This window comes from Marmota marmota, unplaced genomic scaffold (assembly GCF_001458135.2).
Source record: "Marmota marmota marmota unplaced genomic scaffold, marMar, whole genome shotgun sequence".
In the NCBI taxonomy this organism is placed as follows: Eukaryota; Metazoa; Chordata; class Mammalia; order Rodentia; family Sciuridae; genus Marmota; species Marmota marmota.
The window spans coordinates 9,094,789-9,111,271 of NW_026000108.1; the positions used below are offsets into that span (position 1 = coordinate 9,094,789).

A 16,483-nucleotide genomic window follows, 5' to 3' on the forward strand; every position below is an offset into this window, starting at 1 on the left:
AAAAACAATGGAAATTAATGTTGCCTGCCTTTTTGTAATGATGGCAATGGTCCTTTAAGTCACTACAGTGATTTAACTATCTTGGTGATCTGAAACTTAGGAAAAAGGTGGAGACTTAATGCAACTGTTAAACTGCAGAATAACACTGGTTCATTTAAAAATAATGGCATCAAATGACAAGTTAGATCCTATCCCTTCAAATGGCAATGGTCTGTTTATATTTGGAGATTTGAAATATAAGGTCTGCTGTTTCTACTCAACAATGACAGAACACACATTTTCTTTTAAACAACTTCCTTTTATGTAAATACATCTTTTAATGAATTGTAACTAAACACAGAAAAGCAGTCAGAAATATAACTGTGGGAACAAAGGATTTCAGAATTCAAAAATGTTATCTTCTCGATGATTAATAAGAGATGTTAATTATCTGAACTAAGAAACACCCATATACATTTTAACTAATGTGTCTGTCCAAATTTTGGATTAGACATCTTCAGCATGAATGATATACCAAGTCTTCATGTGGTCTTCCAGGACTGACTGATGTCACCATTATTTGGAGACATCAGATAAAAACAATTACTTTAAATAAAATTGATTGATATCTAAAGAAAAACAAAAGCATATATTAAAAGTGAAACAGTAAGACCTGGTGTGATGGCACATGCCTATACAACCAGGTACTCAGGAGGAGAGGAAGTAGAATCACCAAGTTTAAAGCCAGCTTTGGCAGCTTAGCAAGATCCTAACTCAAAATGAAAAATAAAAAGGGTTAGGGATGTGCCTTAGTGGTAAAGCACCACTGGTTCAAGTCCCAGTACCGAAGCAGGGGGTAGGGAAGTAAAGATTCCCTCTAGACTGTTTTAAAAAATGATAAGCAAATTCACATAGCCTGTCAGAGTTTTACTATGGATCAGCTATTGATTTTAAGATGCAATGAAAGTAAAAACATATGTAAGGAAAAGTCAATATGAACAACTGCTAAAAGGAGCTTACCCCCACACACAGTTCCTGGTGGTGCCAGAATGTCCTGATGTTTCTTTTTCCCTGAAGGCACAAATGTCTAAAAAATCCAAAGCACCATAAAAATAAGTTAACTGAGGTTTTTACAACAAGGAGGTAAAACTTGCCTCAAGTGAATTAGATAAAAAAACAAAAACAAACAAAACCCCAGAATCTTTAAACAATATAAAAACCCACTTTCAAGTTCATATAAAAACTGAAAAATGAATATATCAGCCTTTACAAACAAAGCAAGAAAGAAAAATCAATCTAATCTCATTTTTCCTACTGCTTTAAAAGTAAAACTCCAACTTAGCACAACACCCAGCCTTCCTGATCAGGTTTATACCTCTCCACAGCTCACCCCAAGCCACTGAGAGCCTGGGAGGCCACAGGCTCCCCCTCTGAATCTAGAACATAAACTCCCTTTGCCTGGAAGGCTCTTCCTTTGCTTTCTCTTATGGTGAGCATCTATTATACTCTCAGAGTTCCCACTCAAATGTCCTCTTGTAAGCCCTTCTGTCTCTGGCCCACTGTTAGAGTCTGTAAACAAGTCAAGATGGCGCCTGGCATTTTGCAGAGGGAGTGGTCTGTGAAGTAACACCAGCGAGCCATTAAGTGTGGAGATTCCTTATTGGTTGACTGCTGTATTTAGTTTATGTTAATTAAGATAAGCTGTGTGGAATGTATATATACCCCTCCTGTCCTACAATAAACGGCTCCCACTCCTGCTGTATCAATGTACACAAGTTGCTCGTCACCCCCCCATTATTTTGCTGCAGCCCACTGTTTCTTTTGGGTAGGTTATTCTCCCTCTGCCCTGGTAACCCCTACATTCACTGCTATCTTGTCATACAGAATTTGAGGGTGCCACAGAATCAGACTGGAATGGGGCGTGGAGACTAAATTGTGTAAGGTATCCAGGCCACAATTAGGGAAAAAAAGAAAAAAGATTTTGTTCTAAGTGTGATGTGAAGCCACTGGAATTTTAAGCAGAGTAATGATAGGATTTAATTTTTTTTTTTTCTTCCTTTTTTTTTTTGGTACCAGGGATTGAACTCAGAGGCATTCAACCACTGAGCCACATCCCCAGCCCTATTCTGTATTTTATATTTAGGGGCAGGGTCTCACTGAGTTGCTTAGTACTTTGCTTTTGCTGAGGCTGGTTTTGAATTCGCAATCCACCTGTCTCAGCCTCCCAAGCCGCTGAGATTATAGGCATGTGCCACAGCACCCGACTAATTTGTTTTTTAAGACAACCCACATCGCAGGAAATAGTGATGTACATCTTTAATCCCAGCTACTCAGGAGGCTGAGGCAGGAAGATCTCAAGGTTGAGACTAGCCCTGGCAACGTGGGAGACCTTGTCTCAAAATAAAAAATAAAAAGGGGTAGGGTGTAGCTCAGTTGCAGAGCACCCTGGGTTCAAATCCCAGTAGCTAACTCTTTTTAAGTTTTAAATTTGGGTCTGTATGAATTACAGACTGGAGGAGGGGCTAGAGTAGAAGCATAATGAGTGGCTACTGAAGCAGTGGCTCAGTGAAGGCAATAGCTATAGAAATAAAAATAGATGGTTCATGTTCTATTTGGAAATGGAACTTGTAAGAATTGGCAATGGAGTAAACGTGGTCGACAGAGAGAAACTGAAACTGACTCCTTCCTGGGTTTCAAGCTTGAGAAAATGGACCTAATGATGGTAATATTTATTGAGATTCTTAGCCATCCTTCCCCATAGGATATGGCAATAATGGTACTCAGTGTCAGAAATACAGGAAGAATAGGAGCAATATGCTGCTTAGGCATGTATATATTTGATATGTATGTGTATATATACACATGTATACACACACGGATGAATATATGACGAAATGGCACATAACCACTAACAGCTCAAGATAATCAAATTATCAGCCATACCTCAGTTTTCAAGTTGGTTGCCAGTTCTGATCCTCCCAAAACTTTTGGTGGAGACTCTTCATTATCTAATGAAATCCAAACCATTAAAATAATTTAAGAATTTGATTGCAAAATACATTCTAATTAAAAAACAAACAACAATGTTATTTGGCAGACCTTCCTTTGCTGGTTTATTTTATAGTAAGTACAAAACAATAGAAAAGAATATGTTGAATGAAAAGGATCTGGATGAAAGGCAGGGTCATTTATTCATTTTGAGCTAGTAAAGCTTTCCTGCTTGTATGGTAAGATGGCTGCTCAGAAAAAATGAAAAATATTATTTGTGGAGACATCTCATTTCCCAGTACTTTTATGCAGTCGTCTTTATTGTTTGTTCTACACACACACAGACACACACATGTTATAAACTTCTCAATAAAGAAGGTAGGATTTATGAATAGATTCACTTTACTTGTATCATGCTGACACAGCAAAACTGAAGGTAAAGTTAAAAAACTGAGGGGATTAAGGGGGAGACAGAGACAGGATGGTAAAAGGGAGAAACTGAAATAAAACTTACTAAATTTTGATATGTCCATATATGAATATATCGAAGTGAATTCCACTTTTATGTTTATCTATAAAGCACCAATTAAAAAACAAAAAACAAAGACAAGCGGACTAGAGGAAGGGGAACGAGAAGAGCGGAGAGGGGGACAGAAAGAGGAAGTGCTAGTGAATGAAGTAAATTTCATTCCATGCGTGTATGATTAAGTCCAAATGAACCCTGCTATCATATATAAATATAATGCACTAATAAAAACATTAAAAAAAAAAAAAAAACCCTGCAAGGCAGACAAAAAACAAGGAAAAATTTCTCAGGTGGAAACTCAATTTGACTCTGGGTCTTGCCTCTTTCTTTTCTGTCCCTGTCCTTCTGTGCCTGTGGTTTCTTCAGTTTCCTTCTCCGGCCTCACACATAAACTGCCAGAGAAACCTTTTCTCCAAGAGTGCAGACTTTTTCTTGCTAAAAGTGCTTCTAATTTTTCTCTTCGGGGGTGGGGGGAGGGGAGGACAGAACAACAGACTAGCAGTGACTGAGTCAAAAACTTCCAGAGTATTCAATTTTCTCCAAGCTAAATTCAATGAAAAATTTTAAAGTTACTTATTTCAGCCCTTAATATCACCTATCTGAGAGTCCTTATAATGAATAGGACTAAACCTACTGGTCTCAGTTTCCTGAGGTTACATTAGATGATAGCTAAGGTCGGTTCCAGTTTAAAAGTCTAGGATGCTACAATTTATACAGCCCGAGTGGAAAAGAAGTCAGTATGCCCTGAGCCTTCAAGTCTAGCCCATGTGCTTTCTTTGAGTTCCCAGTACTTCACTGTATTCTATGTACTTGTCACCTCAGTGTCACTGCCAACTTGGTAATGATATATGGCTGAATTTGTAGCTGTCTTCCCAGATTCTCTATTTATCTTTGCACGCCCAGAACCTAGAAAGTAGTATTTTGTATAAAGTATCTGAAACTGGATAGTATGATGAATGTCATAGAAATTACCTCTGAAAGTTATCAACTATTTCTACAAGACCATCATTCTCTGAAATCTGTCAGGAGGGAACATGTTTCCTTTCTCTTTCAAACAGATTCTAAACAAACTTGAAAAGCAAACTCAGTTAAAAAATAACAGGGGCTGGGTGGAAGAGTGCTTGTCTGGTATATGCTAGGCCTGGGGTTCCATTCCCAGGCTTTCCAAAAACAAGTGCTCCCTTAATTAGGAGTAGGCAATAACTGAATCATACTACAAAACCCATAATTACTGTTATAGATTATAACTATTTCTATTTCCATTTTACACAACAGAAAGGTTCAGAAGTTCACATATTTTTTTTCCTAAGGGACCCCCAAGTGCCATACAAATTATTTAAATCTCTGACCATATTTCTTCATTTGTAAAATGGGGGTGGTAAAAACATATGGACCTCAGAGGGATCTGGTAAGGCATTCTTCATTTTGATTGACAAGAAACCTGAAGATAGGGAGCTGAGGATGTATTGCTCAGTGGCAGAACACTTTACTAGCATGAATGAGTTCAATCTCCAATACTGCCAAGTAAAAACGACAACAAAAAAGAAATCTGGATATGGAGGATTAGCAACTTGCAACAGTCATCACGCAAAGAACACAGTTAACTGACTTCCTATACTTCAGCCTCCTGCCTCTTCTCTCCTGATAACATGAGGTGTGGGTCTATGGTTTTAAACTTTTAAACCTGAGTATATTTTTAGAGAAGCTCAACCTTCAGGTCTGAGAATTATTTAGCAACAGTCTCACATGAGGAAAAAATATATTGAATTATCCTTCTTTTGGAATGGAACCAAAATTATCTTTTGGAAAACTGATTTAAGTGAACTGTTATACAACCATCTTTGTAAAATGCTAAAATATGCAATTACAAACAGATTCTCACCTATGTCACACACATTGGGTTCAACAGAAACAGTGTCCTCGAAGTTTCCTTCCCCTTGCAATGACCTCCGTGTGCCATTACCACGTCCTGTTTTCTCAGCAGAAGCTTCCACAGCTCGCTTGCTGCTACGATCACTCTTTGTGGTCAAGTCCTTTCCACATGTTGGAGCTGATGACTGAGCTACGTGCCAGGCAGCTGGAAGGTTCACTGAGTGGGAGGAAGCAATTTTTGACCCTAGGTCAGTAATACATTTAGTGGTGGTAGTTTTCAAGTTGTCCTTCCTCCCCTGTTGGTCGGGAGGATTAGAAGAATACTCTGAGGCAGTGTCTTTGACAGGTAGCATGTCATCAGCTTTTATAGCACCGGTATTTACTGCTGACAAAGAGCAAATACTGACAGAGATGTCTCCAGCCGTCTGCTGTGGTCCTCTCGGATGGATGGAGGAATTGGCACTTTTCTCCACACCCCTTTCTGCTGGAGAACAGCTGGCAGTGCTACTGCCTCCCACCATCTCTGTCTCTGGGCTTCTGTCTTCTCTCTGAATGGAGCTCAACAATACCTTCTTCTCTTCTACATTTATGAGGTGCAAAGTACTCTCATTTTGTCCTCTTGCTGAAAATGAGCCCTGAACAGGGCAGTCCTTGTCAAGTCTGTCTTCCTCTTCTGTAGCCATAGCCTTTGGCTGGTCTTGTTCCTTGGCAGGCTCACAGACTGACAGCCCATTGTGCCCTTCCTGGGTGCTCACCGCCAATAGCGGGCCAGCTTCTTTGCCTCCTGTGAATGGCCCAGGACATTGACAGTTATTCTCAGCAATGAGGCTTGGCATGGGGATCTCACCCCTGCTTACCTTTGTAGCTGGCAGGTCATCATTACCTTCTGGTTTGCTTGCAGCCAGCTGACTCTCCTTGGGTCTGTCTAGGCTGGTGACCATCAGCACACACTCTGCTGTGCTGGTGGAGATGATGGCAGCATCACCTGAGTCTTCCACTCTTGCAATGGTGGCCTGGTCTTCATCTGGGGGGACAGCACCAATCATGACTGCCTCCCACCCTTCAGAAGTGCTTGTGGAAATCATGGCAGTATCACTTGACTCTTCCACTGGTGTGATCAAGGGGCGGACTTTCTCCTGAGGGATGGCACTCGACACTGGGCCTTCACAGTCTTCCACAGAGCTTGTTGAGATAATGGCACTCCCATCTGTAACAGATCGTGCATTTTCACTTACACCAGAAATAGAGGCCTCACATTCTTCTGCTATGCTGGTGGAAATGAGAGCACATTCATCTTTGTCTTCCTTGCTGGTTGAGGCAAGAGGACATTCAACTTCCGTGGGAGCACTGGGCATAGGAAACTCGAAGTCCTCAGTGCTTACCAACACTGGACCTTTAGCTCCCTCTTCAACTACTGCAACCGGCTGCTGACTTTCTGCACATTTGATGGTTGTTGCACTAGAAATAGGCATTTCAAACTCTTCCCTTATACTTGTAGAAATCATGGCACACTCATCTTTCTCTTCACAATTCCTAGCTGTGAGTTGGCTCTCATCACCAGAAACTGCACTGGGCATGGGGGCCTCAAATTCTTCCAAGTTTACTCTGGTGCCTTCCAAATTTTCCTCAGTTTTCAGGGCACTTGAATGCCCTTCTCCCATGTCTACAATTGTGCTCACTTGAGGGGTGTAATCATTTGTTGTACTGGTGGAAATCATCAAGCCTTTGCCTGGACTTTTACCCCCAGCTAAACTACTTTGGTTGGAAATATGGTCACCAGCTGTAGTAGCCATGAGGCCATTACATTCTTCATTTTCTACAGAGGTGATGATGCCCTCATCTTCTTTCTCACTTGGTGCTGTATGCTCAACTTCACATTCTGGGACTACCCCAGATATAAGAATATCATGACTGCCTCCCACAAGGCCAGTGGAAATACTGATATCTTCAACTTTTTCTTTCCGGGTGAGTTGACTATCACTTTGATCAGAAGCTGCACTAGTCATGGGATCCTCACAACCTTCTGGAACTGACACCACTTGACCCTTTCCAGCAACTGCACTGGTCACACTGCTTTCTACAATCCCTTTAGCACTGGAGCAGATCTCTGTGTCTTTGATTTCCTTTTCAGCACCACTCATGCTATCAATGTTACTTTCATTTGCATTCATGATGCCTGCCCCAGCCTCAGCGTCCACATGCTCTACCGTAGGACCAATCTGATTGTCCCCTTCTGCACTTTCACAAATCAAGACCCCTTCACTTTCTTCTCCTATTCCTGTGCAAGTTGAAGCATGTCCGATTTCATTTCCTCTTCCGGTACTCGTCACAATGCCTTCCCCCTCATCATCCTCCTCTTTTGCGCCTGTGCTGGTCACAATGCCTTCATCATCACAGGGACCAGTAGCAACTAATGGTACATTAGTGACTTCTTTAGCTACTGTGCTATCCATTGCACCCTCTCCATTTTCTTCTGTTTCAGAACTTATAGCACAGCCTTCACTGCTGTCTTCTGAGCCCGTGCAGCTTGCTGGCCCTTCTCCATCTTCTTCAGTTATGCCAGTGCTAGTAACTGCACTCTCACCTTCAGCACCATCATTCACAGAACCATCTCCTTCTTGGTTGGCACTTGTTCCCGGGGGTGTGTCATTATCTACTAGGACCACATCTGCCCCTGTAACCATGCGCTCCTCCTGGGGCCCTGCCTCAGTTACTGAGCAGATAGCAAAGTTATCACTTCTGCCTTCTGCTCCTGTACAAGTCACGGTGCCCTCTGTTTCTTTCTTGGGACCCATTCTTGTCGTATTTCCCTGGGACCCATCAATTTCTTCACTGCTCACAGATCCCATTCTTATTTCTGTTCCGGCACTTGTAACTGCTCCATCACTTTCAATTTCACTAATAAAAGTACCAGTTCCTTCAACTATTTCAGGGTCTCTACTTGAAGAACCGTCACATTTTTCTTCGGAACCTGCGCTGGTTACGGCATCATCTTTTTCCTCTGTGACAACACTGTTCATGCTGGCTTCGCTTTGAACTGTATGAGCAGCCACAGGACCTGCTGCCCTGTCTTCTGATTCAGCCACAGAACACTCTCCACTTTCTCCTTCCTTAGTACTTGTGAGAAAAGTTTCACTTGCCGCAAATCCTTCTGTGACAACACCCCCACCCTCTTCAGCTGCAGCAAAAACTGTGCATTCGCTGGCTTCTACTTGGCCCAGGAGTGGATTGTTTCTGGGGCCTGCATCTACTATGAAACCTTCATCTGCCTCAATGCTGGTGCAGGGAAAAGCCATCCCACATTCTCCCGTTTCTGAAGAAGTGGTGGTGGCATCTCCAGCCTTTACTGGATTTAAGGTAAAGCCTTTGTCTTTCTCCTCAGTACTAGTGGCAACCGAAGCCCTTTCTGCTCCTCTAGTCCTAGCTGCCACACTCTCAGGTTTTCCATTTCTCTGCTGTAAAACAGATGATGCAGCATTGCCCCCAGCACTGGTGTCTACCTCACTGATTTCACTCCTTTCAACATCAACTGGTAGAGTTTTAATTTCATCTGGGACTCTATTATGCTTAAGTTCCACAATTTTAGCATCTTTTCCTGTACTCATGTCTGCCACAAGACTGACAGCAATGCCATCCTTCTTGCCATTTTCTACTGTAGTTCTGTCTGCCTGCTTTAAACTGGGCTGTGTACTTAAATCACTTTCTTGCTTGGTTGTGTGTATCAATCCACTTTCTTTTCTGAGATTCTCATTTTCCACAGTCATGTCTGATGACTTGCTAGAAAGAGATGTGTTCACTCTTCCTTGTTTGCTGCCTAACGAAGTGGCCTGGTAACCTTCTGGAATGTGTCTTTTGCTGGCCACATTTGCTTTTGCTGGTGTATCTACAGTGGAACTTTTACCACCTTCTTTGCTATCACCTGTCCTGGGGGCTTCTGATTTTCTAATAGTCAAACTTTGGTTGGGGATATCAGAGCGATCCACAAGGGAAGTGCTGGCTATGCTACCTTCTAAACCAGCTCTGTCAACTTCAGGAATTACAGCTGAAACAAGAGATTCTTTTTGAGGCTTGACAGTCATTGAACTTGAAGATAATGAGGAGTCTAAATCTGTGGAATGTTCAAAAACAGCATCTCCTTGAGCAACACATTCTTCGGTGGGTCTGGCTGTGCTTTTCAAATTCTTTTGTGGCCTCTCATTTTCTGATGGAACACTAGGGAACATTTTCTGACTTGTTTTGGAGTCCACATTCACTTCGTGAGTTCCTCGAGTAAGCTCTTTCTCCCCAGGATTCGGTTTGGATATAGCACTTTGGATATGCATTTTCTTAGTCAATGTGCTTTTATGGTCAGCATGCTTTTCAGAATTGCTAGTAACTCCTGTTCCACGCCCTGATTTGCAGGCTGTACCTGCTGGCTTTGAATCTACTATGGAAGTTCTTAACTCATCCTTTAGAACTGTGGTAGTTGTTTTTTGTTTTGTACCATTTTCAGAGTCAATGTCTTGTTGGGAACTACTATTGCTGCTGTCCTGGGTTTTAGACACTTCTGATACATTTTCAACAACTGCCTCAGAATCAATTTCCATTGGCTCTTGCTCAGGGATTGATGTGGTGTCACCACATTTTTTTGGTCTCTGAAGGGAGGAACTACTAGGAGTGCCCAGTGTGTTTGCTGCTAATTTTTCTTCTCCTTTAGTCATTTCTTGTGATATGCTTCCTCTTCGATTTTCACACAACCTTCTACTCAATTTCTTTTCCAGGACTGAACCATTTCCTCTGGCCTTTTCATGATTACTGTCAACTTCTTTACCATCCTTGTCATCTGATTTATTTTCTTCTCTTTTTTTCATGTCTTTGCTGCCATGCTTTAAGCTTTTGCTTTTGTGCCCATCTGATAGCTTCCTGTCAAGTCTGGAAGAGCTTGTGTCCCTCTCCCCTTTAGGCTTCTCTTTTGCTAATGGTAGCTTAGCTCGGTGACTAGGGTCTCTTTGTGAACTATGTGCTGAAGCAGCAGCACTCTCTGATACAGGTTCAACACCAGTTTCTTCTACAGGTTTTTCTTCAACTTTAGACTTGCGCTGTTTTTCTGAGTCATTTTCTTCTGTGTTCTTCTCCTTATCTGGTTTTGGAGTTGACATCTGTTTTGTGATGTTTTCTTGTAATTCTGTTTCAGCAATTTTTAATTGTTTGCCCTGACCTTTTGATTTAGACTTCAACACAAGTTTCTCTTCCAACAAATTCTTTGTTCTTCGCCTCTCCTTGTGAACCACCTCTTCTGGTTTTACACTGCTATCTAAATTAGTCGTGTCTGTATCACACTTATCTTCTGAATAACTTTCACTTCTTCGCTGTAAAGTGATACCATGTTGCTTGGAACCTAGAGAATCTTTCTGAATTTTAGAATCACTTGATCTTCTTGACTTGTGTTCTGCCTTAGTTTTCTCGGTGGACAAGTGTCTCTCTTTTTTGTTGTTGTCTTTCCGTACATTTTCATCTGTTTTTATAATATATTCAGAAACTGGCTTTCCATCTTTGCCTAAAACTGATAATTTCCTTTCATTTCTATGTTTACTTTTTCGTTCAGCTTTGTCATCTGAAGAAAGCTTTATTTGTTGACTTTGCTTTTGAGTATTTTCCTCTACTTTTAAACTTTTCTCAGAAGAGTGAAGTTCAGTCTCATCACTTGTTTTATGCATACTGTCACCTTTATATTTATGTTTTGTAGATGACTTCTCTTCTGACAGAGTTTTCTCTTTTTCTGGCTTCTCCTTAGAGGATTTCATGTCTTTCTTAGGTAGGCTTTTCAAATGTGGTGTTTCAGAATCATCTTTCTTCAAATGCTTTTCATTTTTAAGTGTGCTCTTCTGTTTCTGGGATTCTTCCATGGCAATTTCTGAGCGTTCTACTTGTCTTTTTCCATCTCTTGTGTCTGTTTCTTCTGGTGCTCCTTCCATTACCACAGGGGTAGATGTCCGTCTTTTATGTTCTCTTTCAATTTTAGATTCATTCTTGTTTTCATCAGCTGAATGCAAAGACTCTGAAAGTCTTCGGGCAGGTTTACTTGGTTCACTTTTTGCATAAGCATGCTTCGGCTCCTTTGAAGAAGATGCCTTTTCCTTTTCACAGTGCTGTAGGAAATAAAGGTTAAAACGTGAGAAGTACCACAACCGATCTTTAGACTCAAATTTAATATTTGAGCACACTATATTAATATGTTGAGTGTGGGCACATATATGATACCTCATTTAATCCTTGAAACAGCCTGTGGTAGGTATTATTAATCTCGTTTATGCATCAGGAAGCTTAAGCTCAGCATGACTCAATAACTGGACACTGAGGCAATGAGTACTTGTGCTAGCAGTGAGTCTTGCTCTTCTCTACTGCACTGTAGGCAGATTTGCAGAGACTAGTTACTTCTCCTGAAATTTGTCAATGCACTTAGGAGGCCTTCTTCAACTCTAATTTGTTAGAACTCACTAATGCTCAGTAGTCATTAATAAATGTGAACTGAATGAATGATATTCCAATTTTCTTTTCAGTCTAAAAATATAATGCATGCTGATGAAAATATTTTAAACACTTTTACACTGAAATAAAGGTTTCTTATATTTAGAAACCCAAATCATTTAGAGAAAAGCCCTTCAGTTTAGATTACTTGTACAATATTCTACTTATGAAGTTTCATATATACACACTAACTCATAGCAATAATACCAAACATATGTATGTTTATGTATTTAGGGGCAGATACTAAAAGATAATAACATGTAAATCTTCCTTCCTACTCCATGTCTTGGTACTGAGTAGATTATTAATATCAATCAGTAGATGTTGACCGAACCCACTTCAATAAGACCTGCTTAATTAATACCAGCTATAATTATTTTTGTTCAAATAATGGGGCCAAAGCCCTGACTTCAGAAAGTCATTTGTGTCTCTGGGTCAGTTTAATACGACAACTCTGCATATTTCAACATAAAGGTTTATGTACTTTAACTAATTCATGGACAAAGACATAGGAAGAACCTAAGAACAGGAGTCTGTTATCGATCTGACTGTACAATAAATAACTTTAAACAATGTGAATGAAATTTTATAATCCCCCCCAAAATTACACAAAATAAAGTTAAACTCTTAAAGATATGCCAGTAAAATATCAGGATGTACTTCCATACATGCCTCTAATTTCTAGATAAAGAAATATAAAATACTTATTGTCTATGAACAAATAATTACTGAATTATTAGTTTCCTCCCCTGGAAATGTTAAGATGTTTCAGCTAAAGAACTGTAAAAATGGCTGAGTAAAGAAGATCAACGAAAGCCAAAGTTTGTCCTGAGAAAATAATCCAAAAAGGGGAAGAAATGTATTCACTAAATATAATTTTACTACTTAAAATGATCAAATCTCAGATACAACCTAAGTGCTCAAATATAAAAAATGCTTAAATAAATTATGATGGATCCATTTATTATACCACAATGCAATCTTAAATAATTACAAAGTTTGCAAGGTAACATCAAATGATTAAGATGTGAAAAACAGATTACTTCTACCCTAAAATATTATGTACATGTGTGATCAAGGAATGAAAGAGTAAAATGGATTGTTATTTTAGTTATCTTCCCTCTTTATTCTTTCTCATTATTATTACTGGCAATTTTGTTATTGCCAATATAAGAAACAGTGAGGGAAAGGAAGAGGAATAGCTATTACTTAGATGTAAGTTCATATAAATCAACTCACCAAAATGAAGAATTCAGGCCATAATAGAAAGAGGGTTCAAGACTGCTTAATGTGAGGGATTTTTAAATTTAACATGGAAAATATCAAATTACAGTCAAATATTTACTACAAAAGACTAATCTACATCTAACAAAAGAGCACTTGAAATGGGGTTTTATAAAGACACACCTCATTTGTTTTGAGGGTTTCTTTGGAATCTTCTTCAGACTGCTGTTTCTTTTTGGAATTCTCTTCAACATTCCTAAGGAGGAAGAAAAGTCAAACATTAACTTTGAATCTAAGGTCAAAATTTCTCAGGAAGGTAAGAAAAAAAGCTTTCCTTTACTATAAACTTGCTGTACTTCAATTTAAATCCTATTCTTAGTCAACAGAGAACACAATCTGAAATGTGACATGAAATTACTCTTGGTGCTAAAGAAAAGTACAGCTAAAACAAAAATTCCTGATTTGTTGCATAAAGAGAAATAATGTACAGGCCACATTTACATTTCGGAAGTCTTACCAACTTTTGAGTCAACAAAGCATTCTTTTTCATTCAGATGAGTAGAATGAGATATAGTAATAAATCTGACAGCTGACTCACGAGTTTTGCAAATTATTGATTCAGTTAGCTCCAAGTCCATGATTAAGTTACATAATTCTGATTTGATAGAGCAACAGAATTGTAGCCCAGGGCTCACATGTCCTTATGGCTACTCTCAGAAGTTTCTCTGGCTTTCTCATTCTTATAGAATTATAATGCAGTATTAGAAAAGAAACAGCTGGGCAGAGTGATGCCGCCTATAATCTTAGCTACTTGAGAAGCTAAGGCAGGAGAACTAAAGTTTGAGGCCAGCCTGGGTAACTCAGCAAGACCCTGCCTCAAAATAAAAAAAAAATAAAGAGCTTGAGATGTAGCTTTGTAGTACAGCACTTATCTAACAAGCATGAGGCCTTGAGTTTGATCCCTAGCACCACCTCCCAAAAAAGTAAAAATAAAAATTAAAAAAAGAATCTGGTTCAGGGTCTGGGTTAGGGGGAGAAGCCTGGACAATGGTAAAAAGAACTGAATGCGTGCAATTATTGTAAGTAAGTGGCTACCAAATGCCCAGAACATGGATACTTCTAGAGTATAGTCATGGTGTCCATAAACTCTCTCAAACTCCAGAGATAATAGTATGTTTACATATGTACACTATTTTTGAGAGAAGCTTTAAAGCTTCTATGAGATTAGAGTAAAAGTACTTAAGATTAAGATACATTACTCTAAGGGCTGGAGATTTATGTCAGTGGGAGAGTATTTGCCTAGCAAGCATGAGGCCTTGAGTTCAATTCCCAGCATCACACACACATACACAAAAGATTCATTACTTTGAAATATTATAAATCTTAACACAAAGAATCACCCCTGAAGACAAAAATGAACCTTTAAGGTACTTCAAAACATGCAGTGACATACACTTTCAAGGCACAACTCTTTACTACATTTTCAATGTCTCTCTTCTAAAAGTATGCCAAGCAAGTGTTTGAATGGAACATGGCCAGAAAAAATATGCACCTTGAATCCTTTCTTCTTTTTTTGCTTAAGGCTACTTTTTTCTCTAAAACTTTCCGTTCTTTAAGGACTTCTTTAATTCTGGGGGCTTTTGGTTCCAAACTCTTTGCTGATGATTCTTCTAAGTCCACAGGACTTTTCCCTAGGGAAGAAGCAATCAATAAAACATTTCAGAAAAGAATTTTATAAACAGTGTTATATTTCTATTTCATTAAGGTTTATAATTACTCCAAAAATGTAACATGACTTTAATATTCTTAAATGGTGCTGAAATAACATAACAGAATTCAATTTTGTTTTATTCAACATTCCAGATAAACATTAACTTAAGGAGCTGTGGGTATAGCTCATTGGTAGAACATGTGCTCATCATTTACAAGGTGGGTTTAATCACAGCACCAAGAAGAAGAAGAAGAAAAAAAAACAGAAAAAAAGTTAACATAGAGAATACGTTAACCGCATTATTATCTGCAGAAAGACTTGATTACTTATGTGTCAATGACCCATTTTCCAGTGATAATTCAATCTACCATTACTAGAAAATAAATTGCTAACACATGGAGGGCAACCACTGGTATCCTATGGAATGTTTAATTTACATATAAAATATAATAAAAGAAAAATAATTAAACACATCACATTACAAAGGAAGGAAATCTTCTATACTTGAGAATATATTTTACATTATTATGTCACAATTAATTGAGCAATTAGAAAATAAGAGAGTACATAAGAAAGCTTAAAATAAAAAAAGTAACATCTACTATACCTTGACTTTTGGCTTTGGAAGACTTTGTCTTTTCTGCTTTCTGTTTTCGCTTTTCTTCAAGTTTCTCTCTATTAATCTGCCTTCTTAAAAGTCTCTCTTCTTTTTCTTTAGCCTAAAACATACAAAATACCCTGACAGATTATCAGGCAAAAGCAAAAATTACTTTGAAATAAATAGGAAAAAGTCTTAGTTTGCCCTCAGATTTCTTACAGTTTAATGGACTTCGCAAAAACACATATGTACTACACGCATATATATTATATATTATACACACACATATATACAGTATATATGTATGTACACAGATAATATACATGCACACATCTGTGAGTGTGTATGTGCACATATGTATGGATGTGTATGTTTCAATTTGGAAGTTATCAGAAGAGACAGATGTAAAGATTTTCCTTTACTCTTAGGATGCCACTCGTTTACAAAATGGGAAAAGTGTAATTAAGATTGTTTAGTTTTACCTGGCAGTTTTAATTAAAAAGATAGCAATGAAAATATCAATAATTTTCAAGTAAATATAGGTAGGAAAAAGTTGGAATGCTGAGTTAATGGGTTGGTTCTAAACAGAGGTGACCTGATGGTTACAGCCTTGGGACATAGGCTTTGGATTTGAAACTTTTTTCTTTCATATTTTTTTGTGGTGCTTGGGATTGAACCCATGGCCTTGTGCATGCAAGGCAAGCACTCTACCAAACTGAGCTATATTCCCAGCCTTCTTCTTTCATATTTTAAATGAACAATTCATAATCACATTACTCTCACCATGCCTTTCTGACCAGAGTTCAAAGCAAAGCACCAAAAGTCCTAAGCAGGGACAACTCCTGACCATGTAACCTTTATGAGACAAGCCTAGCTGGTTGCAGCTTGAAATCTCAGGGGTGAGGCAGGAGGATGAGGCAGGAGGATCACGAGTTCAAAGTCAGCCTCAGCAAAAGGGAGGCACTAAGCAACTCAATGAGATCATGTCTCTAAATAAGATACAAAACAGGGCTGGGGATGTGGCTCAGTGGTTGAGTGCTCCTAGGTTCAATCCCTGGCACCCACACGCCACCCCCCC

General features: G+C 39.1%; 1 protein-coding gene across 1 annotated transcript in view; it reads right to left on the reverse strand.

Annotated features, from left to right (window-relative positions):
• Bod1l1 (biorientation of chromosomes in cell division 1 like 1) overlaps positions 1 to 16,483 on the reverse strand; it is a 57,529-nt gene that overhangs the window by 25,218 nt on the left and 15,828 nt on the right. Inside the window, 6 exon segments of the mRNA XM_015481967.2 lie at positions 1,000 to 1,066; positions 2,923 to 2,987; positions 5,376 to 11,493; positions 13,280 to 13,352; positions 14,649 to 14,787; positions 15,415 to 15,526. Of these exon segments, the coding sequence (XP_015337453.1) occupies positions 1,000 to 1,066; positions 2,923 to 2,987; positions 5,376 to 11,493; positions 13,280 to 13,352; positions 14,649 to 14,787; positions 15,415 to 15,526 (6,574 nt within the window).